Below are 20,535 nucleotides of genomic sequence, written 5' to 3'. Positions count from 1 at the left end.
CATTGTCAAATAAAAAATAAATTCCTTTCATTCTAAATAGTTAAAGTTTTTAATTTTTTCTAGCTTCAGTTTCCAATATTAGTGAGTACTTCCACAAAAATTATTTTTTCTTAAAAAGCAAGACAACTTGTCTTAGTTATTTAAAACCTACGTGTTTCTAGCTAGGCCATGTATGGAGAAATCCAAAACCAGTCAATGACCAGACAGCTTTTCATCATAAACATTTAGTGAAAACTAAATGTTTAAAAACATGACATTTCAGATGGCAAAAGTTAATAGGGGGTTAGGTTTGAAGGTGAAATATATTAAGATGTGTGCCCAGGTGGCCAAGAAGGCCAATGACATCCTGGCCTGTATCAGAAATAGGGTGGCCAGCAGGAGCAGGGAATTGATTGTGCCCCTGTACTCGGCACTGGTGAGGCCGCACCTCGAATCCTGTGTTCAGTTTTGGGCCCCTCACTACAAGAAGGACATGGAGGTGCTGGAGCGTGTCCAGAGGAGGGCAACGAAGCTGGTGAAGGCCTGGAGCACAAGTCTTGTGAGGAGCAGCTGAGGGAACTGGGGTTGTTTAGTCTGGAGAAGAGGAGGCTGAGGGGAGACCTCACCGTGCTCTACAACTCCCTGAAAGGAGGTTGTAGCGAGGTGGGTGTTGGTCTCTTCTCCCAGGTAACAAGCGATAGGACGAGAGGAAATGGCCTCACGTTGTGCCAGGGGAGGTTTAGATTGGACATTAGGAGAAATTTCTTTACTGAAAGAGTGGTCAGGCCTTGGAACAGGCTGCCCAGGGAAGTGGTGGAGTCACCTGGAAGTATTTAAAAGACGTGTGGATGAGGCCCTTAGGGACATGGTGTAGTGGGCCTGGTGGTGTTGGGTTGATGGTTGGACTCGATGATCTTAGAGGTCTTTTCCAACCTTAATGATTCTATGATTCTAAGATTTAAGAATAAGTTTTTAGTCTTGAATTATAATGAAAGTCAGCTTGAAGGATAAAGCAGGGAAATACATTTTTGAAGGAAACAGGACAGTAATTTTTTAGACTTTGGATTATTTTGAGTCTTATGACTTATTTTTCTATCTAGTACAAACAACTACATGACTGAAATATTTTTCTGATAAAAATAAAGTTGGTGAAAGAACAGATGTGATTGTATCAAGAATAATTTAGCGAAGTCTAACCAAAAAAACCAGGAGACTTAAAATAAATTATATTGATATAAATTATATTGTATTAGACATTTTTATAGTGGCCTTTTCAAAAAAAGGATTGGTTTTGGAACAAAACAGAGGAACTTAAGATTTGCTTTCAGACGATAAATGGAATCAACTTACTAATCTTACTGCTTTTATATGAATGTTTCTTCACTCTAAATTAAGAATCTGTATGTGTGATGGATTTGTTGTTGAAATATTTTTGCAAAAATATTTCAACTTCTATTCATCCTTTTAGGCTCTTGTCACTTCAATATCAGTGAATGTCATCCTTTAAGCCACTTGATCCCACTGAATAAAACTCACTTTTTAAGTGCCATCTCTCATATTTTGCACCAAAAGACTGTTTTTCTTTTCTTGTGTGGATGCTTTTTCAAGGAGAAATATGAATTGCTTTTTATTAAGAAAAGGAAAAAAAGTATGCAGTGGTGAATTAGAAAATATGTTTTCCTTTAAAAAAATATGTAAATGCCGAGAGGGAGGGAGGGAAATTTCTGAATGAGATTAAGTCTGGAAAAACATTTCCAGCTTCATTAACTGTGGCTTGAATGACCATTAACATGTAATTTGATGATAATAAATACAGAAACTAAAAAAGGAAAGGAGCAACTTACTATGGCTAGCAGATAATTAAAGCAGATAGAAATACTGCATCTGTATTTTTTCTGTACTACAGTTCTGTAATGTAGTTCTGAAACAACGCTGCTGATATAGGATCAATCAAATAATTTTTAAGTCATAGTGTTGAAATAGTCTGAGAAGCTTTGTAAAGAACTGCCGTATTTTGATAACATTTGTATAGCAGAGCTCTCCTTATCAATTAAGCAAGTAAGTGGTTTAGGACTACTTAGCTTGATTTACAGGTAGTTGAAAAATAAGTACTGATCTCCAAGGAGATGTTATAAAACACTTAAACTATTTTCTGCTGGTATTTGCTCACATTCTGACTAACTTTTGAAGCTTTTTTTTTAAATACTCTTTTCCTATTTCATAACAGTCTTTCTGCATGTGTTCTTGGGTTGTGTTGAAATCTGTCATGAAAATATTTTTGATGTCATAATCAGATTTAAACTTGCATTAAACTCTATTCTGACTTATTCTGTAAGTTGATTTTACACTTTGGCACAGAAAGCAAACTTATACACAGTTAACAAAACTAAATGTCGCTTAATCACGCAGGTAATATACTGCTTAAAAATAGCTGTAGTTGAGAACAGCGTAATATGAATGCACGGAATTGGATTGCTGAACATTGTAAGCTTACGTAAGTCCATTAGAGCCAGCAATGCAAGTAGAACAGCTGAGCATTTCTCTCAGAAATAGATGTCATGTAGTAGCCAAGTGGGGGATTACGTGCCAGGTCATACAGAGCAGTAGTGGTGATGTCTCCCCTATAACTGGGGAAATAGTCCTGTATAATTTGGTTTATAGTAAAGAGGTGCGCTTTACTTGTATCCAGCTGCTTCTCATCTTTCTGCCAAGGTCTTCAAGACTACTTTTTCCTCCTGTAAAAACTGTTTTGGTTCAAGATTGTGCAGATAATTCTGGGATGTTTTGCTCCTGAAAACTAGTTAAATTGAATCTGGCCAGTAGGCTGTCCATCTGCAACGTTCTTTAACGGGCATCTTAGACATTACTTCTAGTCAGTGGCTAATGTTATTCAACTGAATATCCAACCCATGTCTCATAGTCCTATGCTTTTATCTTCAAATAGCTCTTCCCATTTAATCTGTATTTCTTGTTTGTGTGACATCACATTTGCTTGCTTCACACCTGACGTTTTGCCTCAACTGAAGATACTCTGAAGGTTGTATTGTATTTGGGCAGTGCAGCTCTGTATCTGTCTGTCATGCCTTAGCCAGACCATGATTCTTTTGAAAACCTTTATAAAATGAACTTGTATTTCATCAGTGTTTAAGCTGTTTGCTTGTTTTCTAAGTAACTATGCTATGAAAATCCTGAAAACCAAATCAGAATAGTTTTCAGGATATAGGGCCTGCATGTTGTATCTAATGCATGTTGTATCTAATATTTATTCTCTTTTTTTCCACTCTTCTGTCTTCTCCTTGTCTTAACAGGAATAACAACTTCACCTGTTCCCCAAACTGACAATCTAAATTGCATATTGGCAAGTAATTTTTTCTCTTTTTCCCTTCCATCAAACATCACGTGCCTTCCACAATTACTGCCTTGTTTTCTGGAAGGGAAAAGCTAGATCTAAGGGCTCCTATTTTTTTATTGTATTGTTGATAAATATTTGTAAGTGATATCTGCCCTTATTTCTTCTCTCTTTTCTTCCTCAGAAACCTGGGTACAGTTATCTTATCTGGCATGCCTTAACCCACTGGTACAAATCCCTTTGCTCTATTGTAATTTGTTGGGATGAGGAAGACACCCCACTTTTCCATTTTCTGCAGCACATCCAAGTATACCCATATAAGAAAAAAAAAAATGGAATTTCTACTAACCGTAGCGGGATGCCATCTGTTCTGCAGTGGATCCCACATATCCAGTCAAAGACCTTGTTTTACTGAATGGAATGGGGTTTCCCCCAAGTATCTGTTTCTGTCAGCCTCACATATGCCCTAATGTCTCTGTCAAATCCCCTTTTGTCCCCCTAAGGTAGTATTCCACTGGTGAGACCCAGTCTTGGAGACACTCAGCTGCTAGAGCAGAAGGAGCAACACAGCCTGATTGCCCACTCTGCCCGCTGTAATGGGTGAACTGTTTCTCAGTTCACTAGTGATTGCTAAAATCATTTGGGAGGTAGCATGTTGTTGTGTTCTGGCCCAGAGACCTGAGGTTTAAACCACTCTTGACCCCTGGCAGCAGACTGCATGGCTTCTGAACTTGTGAACCCCATCTTCCTGTTGTTGCTCGGCATGTTGGTCTATAAAATGCGGTGCAGGTAATGTGCTCCTTTTGTTGAATCTTTGATTGCAGAGTGCTCTACAGCTGTAGATTTACCTGCTGGCATGCTTTTGATTTCTGTTACCTGGTTGGCTTGTTAATGGTTATTCCTGTTCCTGGATTTGCACAAAGCGCGTATTTCCAAGATAGGCTATTGTAACGTAAAGCTCCTGATTAGCTCCCAGAAAACCTCTCATTTGTTGTCTGGTACAACTTTAGGAGAATGAAAAAAGGCAACAGTGAATGACCGAATTTGGCACACTGGCCGTTCTGTGCCTGTGCCGAAAGATGCTCTGTATCTGTTCTTCAGGTGAGGACATCTACCCCACTATTAATTGGAATGTGGCATGCCTTTTTCTGATAATTAAATTTTGAAGTACAGGCCCTGTAATCATTTATAAATATGCTGAGCTGTAAATGCAAGTGGATCTTTTCAACCAGTGGGATTTTCAGGCAAAGACTTAAGAAGAGTTGATATTTCGGTGTGGGTCACACACAAATAAACAAAACACAGAAAGGATTGTAAGTCAAGTAGTTAATGTGATACTGATCTGTACTTGGCAGTTCAGAAAGTAGAAATGGGTTATCAGGACATCAGATTACAGGTACTTGAGGAGCATGTGTTAAGGAGCATGAGGAAAGCGTCTTTAGGTGTATGTGCCCCTGTGAGGCTTTATGCCTTATGTATATGGTACTGAACATCAAGAAACCTGAAAATATAATTTTTTTTCCCGTTTAATTATCAGCTTAGATATTAGTGAACAGCACATGTCCTCTGACTTATCAAGACTTCTCTTTTATGGAAAATTGAGTGTAAATGTTTAGCAACAAGTGTGAAAGTGAAAAGTGCTTGTCGTTTGTTTTCATTCAAAGGTTGAATGTTAGGTAGAAATGGAAATCTGTTAATGTTCTATTCCTAGAAATAAATTATGCTGAACTTCATGGCATCATTCTCTAAATAATTAATTGTAAACAGAAGACATTAGAGATTACTTTGGAAAGCTTGTTGCTGTAATAAAAATAATTCAGTATTTGTTTTCAGAGTTTCTAAAGGAACAAAGTACTAAATTTTACTTAGGCATAAATTGAGCTAACGCATGAAGACTGTTGAACAGCTAGAGGATATTTTCATACTAAATTTTCTGTGGAAGTATATTTTTTTGGGAAAAAATTTCAAGTTCTTGCCTTCTGTGGATTTTATCTCAAAGGAAGACTGGTGTAGTTAGACCAGCTTTTCTGGGGAGATGGTATTGGCAGGGGACACTACTTTTACAGCTGCAGACCATGTTTGTCTCTTCCCTGCTCATTGTGCTGTGCCCCTAATGTACTGGCTCAAGCATTTAAGACGACTTGCAGTGAACCAGATAGCTGAAGAACAAGTGCCTGCCTTCCACCTTTTCTGTGATGTCTAAGCAATCCTGGCCTAAAGTTCTAGACCTGTTTCTGTTGTGTTGCCAGCAACACAAAGGACTGGACTGACAAAGCATCTGTATTTGCAGTATTTTCCATAAGGGAACAAAAGGTCTTTCTAGATAAAGGGATTTTTTTTTTTAATTTAAAAAAAAAAAAAGAGAGAGAGATGAGCATACATAAGTTTTGGGGTTGGGATTTTTTTAGTATACATAGTATGGCTTTTTAAAGGAGGGGTGTTCAGATTTAGCAATAACTTGGTTTTCCCCATTGAATGCTCTGAGCAGAGTTGTCTCTTCATTACAATTTAAGGAAAAAAAAAAAGTCCTATTAAAAAAAATGCAACTTCAAAGATTGTTATACGAAAAAAATCTTCAGAGCTTATCTTGTGATGTTCAATGTCTGGCTAGCAATGCATGAGAAGGAATAAAATGTTATGTTATAATTGGCTGTCTACTTTCTATGTAGTAATGCATTTGTAAGAATGTACTCTGTGATTGTGGACAGTTTTTCTGAAAGACTGTTTTAAATAACTTTGAAGTATTTTCCTGTATTACTATATCTTTATAATGTACTAAGGAGCAGAAATTTGTTCAGTAAAAACAAACTTTTTCTGGGGTTTAAATTGGTTATTTTATTTATTTTGTCTTAAATTGACCTTTCATTGATCATAATACATAAATTTTAAATGCTTAAATATAACATACTTCACATTATTTGGCATTATTTGGTCAACAGGAAGAAAAGGGGAAAAATAAATGCAATACCCATTAAGAAAAAGTATGATCATTCTGGACTATAGTAGAGGATACATTTCTACGTAAAATTAATTCATAATAATGCCTGGAAGTTTTTTGATGTGTCTTGTTGATGTTGTAGACTAAACTTTTCTGTTTGTGTCCCACTGTATCTGTGGGATATGACATGTCTCTAGAAAACCCGTGTTACCGTTTCGCAGTATATCTTACTTCTTCCTGCATCTCACAGTTCTTATCTATCCACAGATAGCAAGGGTGGGTCAGGCTCATTGCTCCGTGTGTTCCAAATCATTAACAGGTTATGCACCAGCAGTTCCTTGTTGGCACTGTAGTTGTGTAGTTCATTAAGTGGGTGTGCAGCACTGACAAAGTCTTGGGATGTCTCTGGAGGCTCTGGTGTTTCAGACTAGTGGGTACAGACAGCACCAGTGCTCACAGGCAGCAGCACCCCAGCAGCACTGGGAACAAGACACTTCACCTGAACTAGGCTGAATATAGCGTTCTGACCCAGGGACCCACATGGTAAGTCTAAAATTAAGGTTTACCAGAGACATAAGGTTGATGTTTGTGTAAGATGCATAGTGATGTTGTTTTCTCATAGGTATTGGTTCCTGTTTCCATGTAAAATTAGAGAGAATGAACCACACACATTTTTGGAGATATTTTCTGTGCTGCAAAATATATTTGGCACCTAATACTAGTATTAAGGTGAATTACACATTTTTAATTAGAAAAGCATGCCATCGTGACTGAATTGCTGGCAGGAGCAGATGACCGAGTGCGGCTGACTGTGCAAGACTTGTCACCTCTCCAAACCGTAACATCTGGTTTGGAGTCAAAAATATTTCTCAGCCAAGTAGTAAAACTTTCATCTTTCAGCCACAAACAGTGTTGAGCACTGATTGTTGTTCATATTACATGTAGTTCAAGACACCGAAGCTCATGCAGCAACAGTCTTGCTTAACCTTACCACGTAGAATATAACTAAAAACTCCAATACTCAATTATTGACATAAAAAAAGTTATAACTGTTATTGTTACTAACTTACTCTGTTGTAGTTCTTCAGACCAAGGCATGTAGTATTTCAGTAAATTCTTATTAATAATTAATTATGTTACTGTTTTGTGTAAAAAGTACTAAGGCCTTCAGCTGGCAATCTCAGTATTCTTGGAGAGAGTATGGTTCTGTCTGCACCTCTGGAATGATATGGTAACTGAAAATACAGTGAAGCACAATTTAGGTTTTTTTTTTTCCCTGTCACCTGATAGGAACTGCAATGTGTATGATGCATTTAGAGTGGAGCTGGAAAAAATATCAATTACTCAAATGAGTAGTTTATGCTTCTTAGTAGTATGCAGTTGTACTGAAAAAGCTACTAGTATTTTTAAAAGCATTTACAAGCATGCTTAGGAAATGGCTCATCCTCCGATTTAAAAACAGAGTGCAAAACTCATCTGTCCACCTCCAACTTTTGCAGCCTTAGGGCCTTTCAATTTTCAGAAACTTACTTGAGCAAGAACTATTTATTTTACCTAGAACTTTAAATGTATTAATGTGTTCCAATGTATTTCAGTTTCTGCTTTCATTTCATTGACATGCTGTTAGCTTGCTTTTGCTTCAGTTAGTATAGACTTTTTTTTCCTATATTCCTATGCTAATACAGTGCATTGAATTCACAAAGATAAAATCTGATATAGCTATTCCATTACTTTAAAAATACTGAGATTTATAATAGAGTAATTTGGTAGAGCTAGAATTCAGGCTGCTGAAGAACATATGTTATGATACAATATTCAGTTGCATGCATTTTATTTATTTTTATGTTTTCTGTAAGACACCCATGCCCTTCATTTAGGGAATGAATGGTGCTTATTGAATTTATAGATGTTCAGTGCTTTTTGTAAGGAGTAAGTGGATGATGAGAATTTAAAGATACCTTCAAAATTGGGCATTGCATATAGGCTTATTTTTCACTTTGAATTTTCAATGAGGGTCCTATTGCCAATAATACCCTTGGAAAAACTATATGATTTATACTTTCTGCAGATTATAGTGCTGCATAACCTGAGACTGGAACACTGCCTGAAGTGAAGAACATCATTATGGCACTTCTATGCACAAAGACAAGAGTCAAGGGCTGTTTTGAGGATGGGATTTGACCTAGTGTTCTGCAAATACTTACTATAATAACCTGATCATAAGTGTGATTTTTTTTTTTATAATACCTTTTTAACTACATTGTCTAGCTTCTCTAACAAAAACTAAGGCCTCTTCATGCAAAATACTGCATGTACGTTTTAATAAAAAAATAAAACCCAGTTTTCAAAGTATTTCTCATATGAAGAAAGGAGTTGAGCACTGGACACCGTTTAAATGACAGGGAAACTAACCTTTGGGAGCCAGTAGCTGAGAGTGTATGTTGGTGACAGAAGGGAGGTGAAAGCTTTGTGGTCAGAAGTTACTGTTGGCATCACCAAAGACGATGAGAATATAAAAGGTTGAGACCTTGGGTGACGGGCATTGCAGTGATAGTTGTGATTCTGCTAATGGAATTGCATGTGGTTTTGTTGTCATTTTTTTGCAATGTATTGTAGGAGTTTTTTGAGACTCTGAACCATGAAGTTCTTTCGCAGTAGGAAAACCTATTTTTTCTAGGGAGGAAGAAAGCCAAAAGTCTACCTGCTGCCTGCAGAGATATTGGCAACATTAAGAACAGTTTCCAAAACCATGGAAGAGCTATTTTTTTCCCCTTTTTCGTTAAATAATGTGTACATATGTTAGAAAAATTGAATTAGAATGATGTAAGTTAAACTTTTTTAAAAGTTATTTCCTTACTATATAAAGATGAGTGAGGCAGTTTAGTTTTTTCTTTCCATCTGATACTGTTTCAGAACTTTTTTTTTTAAATCTAAAGCCTGTCCTTCTAGGTTTTTTGGCACAGGGAACAGAATGGCGTGTGTTTTGTTATTTCAGACAATAAAATTTAGAATACAGTGTCTGGACTCCTGTTTAAAAAACCAAACAAACATCATGCCTCCCGCCCTTGCCCCCAACCCCTCCCCCCCCCCCCAAAAAAAAAAACCAGCTAAAAAAACCCAAAACAAAACAAAAAAAAGAAAACAGAGCTTGTTATATTACGTGGCCAAAATCTTGAATCTGCTTTTTCACTTGAGAACTCTTTTGAGCTTTGTAACTTGTCTGAACACTTGCCTATAGACACTTTTTCCAGTCCACAACACAGAGGCTCTGTGCTTGGTGCCAGGAGAGCGATTCTGGGCCTTCTTCATATTTCCTGGCCCTGAGGGCAAGTCAGCACAGTCTTCCTGTGTTGCCTGGTTGAATGCTAACAGAGGATTGGTCCAGGTTCTGCCCCACCAAAAAAAAAAAATCACCAAAGAGGAACTTTTTTCTAAATTCTTCGTTGCTTCTTTTTTGTCCATTTTTGTTGCTTCTTGTTCATTTTTAAGATATACAAAATATACTAATCAGAAGACACTTTTTTCTGTTCACATATGTTACAGGCAGCAGAGCTATAAAATACATCTGGGAAGTGCGGGGATTTGCTGGAGTTCTCGGAGCACAAAATATTGTATTAAAACCACTTACTCTATGAATAGTTTTTTCACTGATATACACATGCATACGCACATACTTATCCATATGTCTATATTGGTGAGAGTACTTCCTAGTTAAAAATCAAAAAGACAACCTACCATGTTGTGGTGCAATTGAAACATCCCATAGGATATATCTGGTTACTTTAAAACTTTCACTGAAAGTTAGGCAGCTTTGCTGGTTTGACAGCCGCCTTGAGCTGCTTAGCTCCCTGGGCTCGCCAAACTGTTGGCTGCCCTGCCAGCTACTTTTCTGTTCAGCTGGTTTATTAGCTGGAAAGTTGGTGAGCTTATATAGTGAGGGATCTCAGACCTTAGGAGATTGACATACATAGGATGCCTACTAGATAAGCTGTCAAAAATGAAGTTGTTTCTGGGCAACCATCAGGCCTACAAACCAGAACAACCGACATTGGCATTTTAGATGTTTCTGAAATGAAATGTTTAAGAATAGTTAGCATTTGGAAAGGAGGAATTTGAGATTTGGATTTTGTTCCAATTTAATTTCATGTTGTAATGTATACTCTGTGTGTGTTATTCTCAGCCAGAAAACCTCTGTTCAAATTTCTTTTTAGGCTATGCTTTTAATTCTTTGAAAAACAAAACATTTATTTAAACATGGTGAATGTGCTTTTTCCCCAGTGGTATTTACAGCAATGACATGCATATAAAGGCAAAACTTTCATCAGGAAAATTATAGGTTAAAAAGTGTAGAAAAACCATTCTACAAGATGTATAAGATTGTCATGATTAATACAGCATTTATGCAGTCACATTCATAATAATAATTGGTGTCTTATTTGTATCACGAAAACATGCCAGATTGTCAAAGTAACTTTCAGAGTGCCTTGTTTCTTCTTATGATTTAACAGATAACCAGAATGCCTTTTCTCTAATATAATATTATTTCATGTTTGTAGGTAATATATGCTTTGAACACTAAAAATGATGAACACGAAGCTGCTATCCAAGCCCTTAAGGATGCTCATGAAGAAGAAATTCAACAAATTCTTGCAGAGACCAGAGAGAAGATCTTGCAGTATAAAAGTAAAGTTGCAGAAGAAATGGATCTCAAGAGAAAGATTCAGGTTTTAGAAGAGTCACTGGAAGATCATAAAAAGATGAAACATCAGGCCTTGACAGAATTTGAAGCCTATAAGGATAGAGTTGAAGATATGCAGCTTTGTGCAGAAGCTCAGCATGTCCAACGTGTAGTGACCATGTCAAGAGAAGTAGAAGAGATCAGAAAGAAATTTGAGGAAAGGCTACGAAGTTTCATACAGTTGCAAGTGCAGTATGAGAAGGACAAGCGTACAGCTCTGGAAGACTTGAGAGCTGCCCACAAGCTTGAGATTCAAGAACTTCTGAAGACTCAACAGAGTCAGAATGCTACTTTAAGTAAGGGGCAAGAAAAGCTAGAGGAATTGCATAGACTAGAGCTGGAAGACTTGAACAGTAAAGTTGAAGAGTTAAGGCTGGAAAGAAAAAAACTCATTGAGGACTATGAAGGCAAACTCAGCAAAGCGCAGTCCTTCTATGAACATGAACTTGATTCTTTGAAAAGGTCTCAGCTTTTTACAGCAGAAAGTCTACATGCTTGCAAAGAAAAAGAAGTGGAGCTAAGAAAAGAATTTCAAAACCAGGAAAGTATGTTACGGAAGAACCTGGGAAAGCTTAAAACTGAATTGCAAATGGTCCAGGATGAAGCTGCCAGTCTACGGGAAAAATGCCAAAAACTTCAGGTGGCTCTTGGTACAGCAGAAAACAATGTTCAGGTGAGACCGATGATACATTGTTCCCAAGACTGTGAATTTTCTTTTCCTATTTATGCTGTCTTTCCATGAGGCTGGTAGGTTGAGGTGATTGGAAAACATAAACTTAATTTTCTGTCGCTCGTACTTGATTATCATCTACTTCTACATTTTTTTATTTATTTATATTTTAAAATTTATTTTATGTGTTTAATTGTCCCAGACTGAATTAATACTACTTTATATTCCAGTAGAATCTAGAAGCCCCTGCCCAGGGGAAAGTTTCCTTTCAGCTCTTCATGAACAGAACTTGATTGTTCTAGTCATACTGCCCAAAGTGTAGTATGCTCAATAGAATACTCAAAACTGTTACCCCTTAAAGAACAGACAGAAAAACCCAAAACCAAACTCTGTTATCCTCCCCTCAAAGAAAGAAAGGGAAAAAAAAAGGCAGAAAGCTAAGCAATGTCTTTGTATCAGGTCTCCACATAAATTGATCCCTCCCTGCCCCCCAAAAAAAAGGATTCAGAGAGGGAAGGAGGATGTTGGTGACGGGTTCCATTTGAGATATTATGCTGACAAACTGAAATGCTTGCTAGAAAAGTTGAGAAATCACTTGTCTAGACTGTGGAGTTTCTTGCAGAAATGTATTTGACAGGAATGTCATACAACTGACACTGTAAATATAATGAATATTCTGTATTCCGTGCAGTCTTGCTTGTAGGGATCATTAGTGACTACCTTGCCTAAACATGTTTGGTGTTAAGAAAAGTAGGTTTTTTATTATAACATCTTCAATGACGTTTTCACAAGCAGTAGCTGAAATACTGCACATGTTTTCAGTATGTACTGGTTTTGGCTGGGATAGAGTTAATTTTCTTCATAGTAGCTAGTATGGGGCTGTGTTTTGGATTTGTGCTGAAACCAGCGGTGCTAATACAGGGATGTTTTAGTTATTGCTGAGCAGTGCTTACACAAAGTCAAAGCCTTTTCTGCTTCTCACACCGCCCCACCAGCGAGCAGGCTGGGGGTGCACAAGAAGTTGGGAGGGGACACAGCTGGGACAGCTGACCAAAAGGATATTCCGTATGATGTCATGCTTAGCAATAAAAGCTGGGGGAAGGAGAAGGAAGGGGTGGACATTTGGAGTGATGCCGTTTGTCTTCCCAAGTAACTGTTACGCATGATGGAGCCCTGCTTTCCTGGAGATGGCTGAACACCTGCCTGCTGATGATTCTCTTCCCCGTCCTCCTGGGGGTAGTGAGCGAGCAGCTTGTGGTACTTAGCTGCTTACCAGGTTAAACCACAACACAGTGTTATTTAAATACCAAAGTTTCTTGTCCTTAAAGAAGGACAAGACATCCCAGAAATACAAAGACTGAATTTTTTGGTCAGCAAAAAATGGAACTGGGTATGCTGGACTTGAAGGAAAAGATTCTGTGAAATTCTGCTTGGTTTTTGGTAGCTGTGCTGAGGTCTGGAGAATAGTAATCTCTGTGGGTAAGCTTAAGTATCTTGTCTTTTGCATTTGTAGTTACTCTCAAGTTTCAAAGCCAGAAGTACCTTAAATGTGATGGTCGTAGTAATTTAGAAGCATCATTGGGTAGAGCTGAGATGGGCCATGAGCTTTTCCCATTTACAATCTAATTCCAGCCCATCTTTTGGACTATCCTTCCTTCTTGTGTAAAGGCTACAGGGTGTAGTGAAAGAAGACTGCCACCTTTATCAGATGTTAAATTCAGAATACCTTTTTGCAGCTTCCCAAAGGGCCTTCCAAAAGTTCATTTGCAACTCTGTTCAGGTAACAAAGCAGAACTCTTGCCTTTCAATTGACTACACCAAGGAGGTGGGTTTCTGGCAGGTTGCAGCAAAGAGGAAACCCACTGTATGTTGATCATTCCTGCAATAAAGGAGTTCGTCTTGGTTCCAAACAAGAGGAAGAGTCTAGTACAGTATTCACAGCAGATTTTTAAGTCAGGTCCTGCTCTGATCATCATGGATGAGCTGATTAAATGCATAATCTCACTGCTTCTGGTGTCCATGTTTCGTTACGTGTCCTGTCCAGTGTTTTCCCCAATTCTATTTCCTCTTTAGTTTCTGAAATGACCCTCTACTATTCCAGTGACTTGAATAATGAGAAATCTAGCTTGCCTTTTAAAACAGAATAAGATTTCCTTTTCCTTCCTGCATGGCTGAGAACACATCATCATCACACTACCCAAGGTATGCTACTGTGAAACAGTACATCAGACTTAAAACATACTAAAAGTTTGATTTAACTAATTGCCTAGCTCTCATTTTATGTATATCCATGTGCAGCTTAATCTGTGTCAGTACTAAACATTTATAGTTGCAATGAAGGACACTATAAACTGCTGTGAACATATAATGCATTCTTCAATGTGAAGAACTCTCAGATACCAGAAATCAGGTTTCTCAAATTGGCCCCCAAACTCTGTGGACTATTTTAATGTTTTTATTTTTCATACACCTGTTTGAATATTGTCACATTTCTCTTATGTATCCTTGTCGTGCCATATATCCAGTGTCTTGTAGTGCTTCAACAATATATTTGGAAAAACACATAATGCAAAATGAACATGATGGTAATGTTACAAGATTTCAGCTTTTGTATGAATAAAACTTGCTTGCTGAAGGGTCTTTTCTGTACATTTTAACCTAATGCTCATTTAAATTTAAACATGATTGCATATAATGATAACAGGCGTTATACTGTTCTTCCTCTAGGTTCTTCAAAAACAGCTAGATGATGTGAAGGAGGAGGAGATGTCATTGTTAAGCAAACATAAAGAAGTGGAAAGTGAGCTAGCAGCTGCTAGAGAGCGCTTACAGCAGCAGGCCACTGATCTTGTTCTCAAAGCCAGTATGTATGTCAGTAACTTAATCTGGAAATGAACTTCATCTGTTTATTCTAGCCTTTCCTTTTTCTGTTAACCTTGTGCAGGTTTAGAGTACCTAAAGACTGTTCAGTGCTGTCCATAGATGTTTCTGACAAGTTTTGGGGTTTTTAACTGTTTTGGTATCACATGCATTGTACTTATGATTCTTTTTCTGTGTACTTATTTGTCCAAATGTTCTACTTTGTATGGCATGTGTGCATCTCCCAGGCTTGGAATTTCTTGCCTTAACTGCACTTGTACAGAATGCTTTTGCTGTGTATCTATTCTCCACATAATCACTGAGACGTGCTTCCCGTTTCTCCATCCTTTTTCAGTTCCTTGTCTTTTTGCTGAGACTGCACTACTTTGCTTTACACTTACTGTCAGAAGACTTGCAGCTTATCGGTTAATAAATCTGTTAGGGTTTTCTTTAGAGCTGTTTTCTTGACTTCTCTGTGCTCGTTGGCATATGGAAAGGCATAGAAAATGGTTTAAGATTTGCCTGTACACATGTGGGTTTTAACTTACTGGCATTGTCTCTCTAGTAAACTGCTTAGTGATAGGGCATGGGCATGGGCCCAAGTACTTGAACTTGGTTAACTATACTATAGGTAGGATTGTAGGCTAAAAATAAGCCCCTGGCTTATCTTTGGCCTTGTTCAACTAGACTAACTGTAGAAATACCTGATTATTTTCCACACAAGTTAGCACAAGCCCAGGGGCCCTTCCCAAAAGTCGGTTTGGATGAGATCACCTTGTTCTGAAAGCTGGGATGTTGCCAAACTGTGCCAGTCAGCCTTAGGGACAGAAAATACTTTACAGTGTTAACTTGGTAATACTGTAATAGTTTACTATTTATATTATATACTATATATAATACTATATTTACTATTACTGTAATAGCTTACTATTAGCTGGCTACATGTGGCCTAGCCCTCAAACTGTGTTTGTGACTGTGGCCTGTATCAAGGCTTTACTTCTGTCCTTCAAATAATGAAGCAGTTCCTACAGATGGACTGAGTCTGCTGCCTAGGAGAGCTTCATGCCTAGGACAAGTGGTATAGATGAGCTAGCTAAGGTAAGGGGTGGGAATAGTCTGGACTATATGTTTGGACAATATAGAGGCCAGCTGGCACCCAAGATTGCAAGGTCCTACTGGATGTAAATAACTCAAAGGAATGGGCTTCCTGCTAAGAGGATCTCAAATCATGGATCTCAAATGGGAATCTGACCCTCCAAAAAGTGATGTGTGAGGCACTCATAGAAAAATTCATGACCTGAGACTGTTGGAGGAAAAAAAACTGTTCTCATACACTCTTTGGCCATTCCTGTTTCTTTCCTCAGGCAGAAGCATGGGAGAGGTTCGGCAGCCAGCCCCAGATTTACTGGAAATGAACTTAAATATCCAGGCTATTTTTCCTTACTACTGATGGCAGTGAGTCATCTGGACTGCGAGTCCAGCACTGGTTTCCTCTGGCACCAAGTTTTTTAGCTTTACCAGAAATTGCAGTGTGTTTACGCTGTTCTGAGCTCAGTGGCACTGTCAGTAGTACATCTTTGCTTTACAGCGCCTTGCTGTGCAACAAGAACCAGGAGCCCTGTTTACAGTCGTGCTACCAAGCCATTACCATGTGATATAATTCATAACCAGCCTGTTTGTAATTGGTTTCTGACACTGGCCCACTGCCATCTCCTTTGGTTTTCAGTTCCCACTTGGAAGTCAAAAATCTTGCCCCACAGAAACTAAATTCTCATGCTTAATTACCATTCACAATATTTACTCATTGTATTGCAATTTCAGAATGCTGTATTAAGTCTATTATGGGAAATTAATATATTCTTCTTCCATTTATCCTGAGATTCTAAACTTGAAAGGAAACTGCTGCGTTTCATACCTTCTGTGTACAGGAATGGGAAACCTCTATTGTGTGTCGGTATTGCTAGAACAAAAGCTCTAGATCAGTGTGTGTGTGCACTTACAATAAAATATGCATGTACATAATACTTCCTGACAAACTTGAAATTCTGGTACGATTATTCTCCGTGTTACATTCTAAAATCTGAGTTTGCAAATACTCAATTTCTTTAATGGCTGAACTTTTGAAACAAGGTAGTTTTTGAAATATTACAGAAGTTAAGTGTACTCGTTATCTTAAGTTTTTCTCTTCGGTTTTTAGTTTTATCAAACAAAAATGCCAAAGTGATTCTTAGAATTCTTCAGGGCTTAGTACAATTAGAGGTGTGCATTGTTTATAAAAATACTAATTCTGAAGCATTTTTCATGGCCAAATTCCATTATATATCCCACTGTCCTTCCCTTCACATCAGTGCCCACAGACAACAAAGGCTAAAACAGTTTCCTTTTTGGCACATCTCTTGTTTTAACCGCAGATGGAAATGAATAGGGAGGCTCAGTGGTTTTGTCTTGTGAGCAGCAGTGACACACAGTCTACTTTCTTAGCTATTTCTTAGTAACTTAAATTTAAAAGCAATACCCTGTTATTAAAACTCAACTAATTTGTCATTTTTGAAGGTTATAATAAAACGGGGCAGGGGGGAAGTCTCTCCTAGAAGTTGTGACTACAAAAATAATAAAAAATTTATTCTGAGTAAGTAGTATATTTTCTTGTCTCGATGCTTTCTTTATGCGAAACTGTTAAGGATCTCTGTATAATCTTGAAAGTCTGTTTAGTTACCACTTCATTTTATCATATGCTAATTTTAAAAAGACATATTTCAAACATGTCTAGGTCATGCAATTTATGAAAGGAATAAATAGGGTGTTTCTATCAAAAGAATCCATTCCAACGTGGAATGTCAGCTTAGGTATGACTTCATGATGCTTCTACAAAGATGTTAAAATAATGGGAGAATATCGCCTCTCTTGTCTTTCAATTGAACAAACTTAGGAGCATCCTCTTTTCCAAAATAGTCTTCTATCCCCTCCTAAGCCTTTCCCAGAATAACAGGAGTTACACTGCTTTTGTCAGTTACCTAGTAGTAGTATTTTCAAGAATAAAGATATAAATTAAGAAGAACAAGGACAAAAATTTCTGAAGTCATAAACCTTTTTCCACTGGTGATATGAAGGACAGATGATTATACTGTCTAGCTTTGTAGGTTTTCTTTTTTTAATATATATAAAGAAATTAAAAGCAAGCCTCTAACCTGCAAGGATTTAGATCGTACTTTACTGTGGAGAGAATAAGTTCTGTTACATCTTTTGGTCGTATACCTATAGCAAAATAAACAAAGTGTAATTCCATAAGTTTTACATAGCTTTAGCTGCTATACCTAGCACACTGGTTAAATTATGAGTTTGATAAAACAATAACATCTTTACCATTAGACTTCGATGTTCTGTTTTCTGTTGGGTAGCTTGTCGTGGGGTAAAAATGTGTGGTTTTAAGTGGGGTAAGTTCTTCAAGATAGACTGTCCATGTTAATATTATTGCCTACCTCTGCTTTCTCCTGGAGTCAATATGCAACTTTGAATCAGGGAAATTGAAACTAAAGGAGCCCCAGCACCAAGTGCTCTGCTGTTGGTTGGACATTTTACAATAAAACTAAAAAAGGGAGAAGTGGAGGGGAAGGTAAGCATTGCAGTGAAGATAATGGAGATCCATATGAAAGTTTCCACTAGAGTTGTACTTCTAGAAATTACTGAAGTGTGAATGTGTACTTCAATTACGTGAAACCAATGCTGTGAGGTTTTAAAGAGCTGTTTTGGTTTTAGGTCACATTGGAATGCTTCAAGCTACTCAAATGACTCAAGAAGTTACAATCAGAGATTTGGAATCAGAAAAGTCTAGATTAAAAGAAAAACTAGCCCAACTGGAAGAGGAAAGAAACTTACTACAAAGCAAAACACAGAGTCTGGATGAGCGACAAAGGCAGCAAATTCTGGCCTTGGAAAAGGTTAAACAGCTTATTGGCTTTAGTTGAATAAAAACAAAAGACCTAGAATTCTAAGAAAAAATGATTGTTTTAATTTTCATTTGATATGACTGGACTAGGACCAGTAGTGGTGTGTTCCAAGTGTATCTCATGTAGCAACATAGATTGACTAATGTAGAGTGTAAAGTAAGAGTAGAGGGAAGGCAGATTAGATGTTGTTCTGACTGCTTTGGACATCTTTTAACAATTTCATTTAATTTATGACCTCGTGTGTAGATGCCTAGTATCTAAAGTGTCTCAGTAAGGAGAAATGTGAAATGGTTAAAGAACAATTAAAAAAGCCGTTCTCTGAAAATGTGCTGAACATTTTTGAAAACACTGAACTGAAATTTTCTATAAGCTTGATACCTGATTGCTGTTTCCCCAGATTAAATAGAGCAAAAAATAGGTTTTAATATAGATATATTGCTTTGCATGGAAATATTGAAACTACCTTTTTGGTTATCGAATTATTTAGTCACTACTTAGTGTTTGCTAAATTTGTTTTATATGGAAGTTAATTTCTGTAGATTTATTTAATCGGTAATGGGTTTGTATTTTTTTTCCTCTTACTCTTCAGATTTTTTTTTACTGTTTAATAGAAATGATTGTATTTTTCTCTGTCTTTTATAGAAAGTAAATGAAGCAAGGGAGACACAACGTGAATATTATGAGAAGGAGCTGGTAAAATTGCAAGCAAGATTGGAAGGAGAGGCTGCACAGTTAAAGGAGGCTCATTCTAAGACCTTAGAAGAATTGGCATGGAAACACCACACTGCAATTGAGGCTGCACACAGTAATGCTAATAAGGATAAGAAAAAACTGCAGATGGTAGGTTTTTGTTTTCTTAATAATAAAACATACTACAAAAAGCAAATGATAGAGTTTGAATCTTGTACTGCATGGTTTTTGTTGTATGGCAAGTATTATTTGGAGTTACCTGCAGATCTGCTGTGCCTCTCTGAAGAAACTGCTCAGCCTTTATTAAAATAACATATATCTTGCCAAAAAAAAGAGCATTTTACTGTCATTTGTCTGTATACAGAAGAGAAATTCTCAACTCGATACAACATATTCAGAAAGGTATATCACTCAAGATCAGTTCTTCTGAAGGAAGTGAAAGATTGTTACTCTAATATTTAGTTAAAATTTTTATAAACAGTCCAGAAGTAAAAAAAGATATTAGTATGTATACTCAGAAGGCGACAACAGCTGTTCCTAACTTATATCATAAAATTATGCTAACTGTATATTGACTAGTCATTTACCTTTGACTGGAATCCCGAAACTGAAAGGCCTTTTTGTTTCACAAAATTGGCCTTTTCTTTGTTGGGATAAATGAGAGGACCAATTTTGAATTATTATTTCCTAATCTGATTGTATGTACATTATACACAAATTTTGCCTTATACAGTAAATACGGGATAAATATCAATTGTTTAATTTAAGGCTTTGTTATGCTTCTCTGGTGTGCTCACAGGAAATATACCAAGAAACACAGCTGTATTTAGTGATGTGCATCTTAGACTGATTTTTTTTTTTTTTGTAAATTATTTTACTGGTGTGTTGCTGCTTAGTTTTATTTTTAATAAATCCCAAGGATTTTTTTCATGTCTTCCAGTAATGGAAGTACTTCTCTGAGACATACACGCATCTAATCTTTCAGATTTACTTTCTTTGTAACTTTAAACATGCCTGTTATTAATACAATGTCTCTTAACGGTTTCTGGGAGTATTTTTTTTTTTGCTTAAGTAAAAGTATGTCATAAAATGTTTGTTCTTAAATCATTAAATTACTTAAAATAGGGAACACTTCTATAAATGTGAGAAATGTGAAACCTGATTTTAGCAAGGGAAAATTAACTATGAAAAGATGTCAGGGTCAAGATCTCAGTAAATCTTAATGAGTGTACTGTCTCCTCTGTCAAACCTGTCTCACTAAGCACATAAGTATTCAAGGAAGAAACAGTCAGTCTCAAATGCGGAGAAGAGTTGAATTTAGTATAAGGAAGAAGGATGGTACAAGGAGCCTTGGGATAGAGTACA

General features: G+C 37.1%; 1 protein-coding gene across 2 annotated transcripts in view; it reads left to right on the top strand.

The window, feature by feature from the left end:
• The window catches only part of FAM184A (family with sequence similarity 184 member A), an 80,462-nt gene that overhangs the window by 18,186 nt on the left and 41,741 nt on the right, over positions 1–20,535 (top strand). For both annotated transcript variants that reach the window (XM_075145742.1, XM_075145741.1), the window contains exons 2-5: positions 10,823–11,677; positions 14,402–14,537; positions 18,290–18,471; positions 19,123–19,320. In XM_075145742.1, the coding sequence (XP_075001843.1) occupies positions 10,823–11,677; positions 14,402–14,537; positions 18,290–18,471; positions 19,123–19,320 (1,371 nt within the window). The remainder of the gene's footprint in view (positions 1–10,822; positions 11,678–14,401; positions 14,538–18,289; positions 18,472–19,122; positions 19,321–20,535) is intronic.

The sequence above is a fragment of the Calonectris borealis genome, chromosome 3, assembly GCF_964195595.1.
Source record: "Calonectris borealis chromosome 3, bCalBor7.hap1.2, whole genome shotgun sequence".
NCBI classification, from domain to species: Eukaryota; Metazoa; Chordata; class Aves; order Procellariiformes; family Procellariidae; genus Calonectris; species Calonectris borealis.
This window is presented reverse-complemented; position numbering and strand designations above follow the sequence as displayed.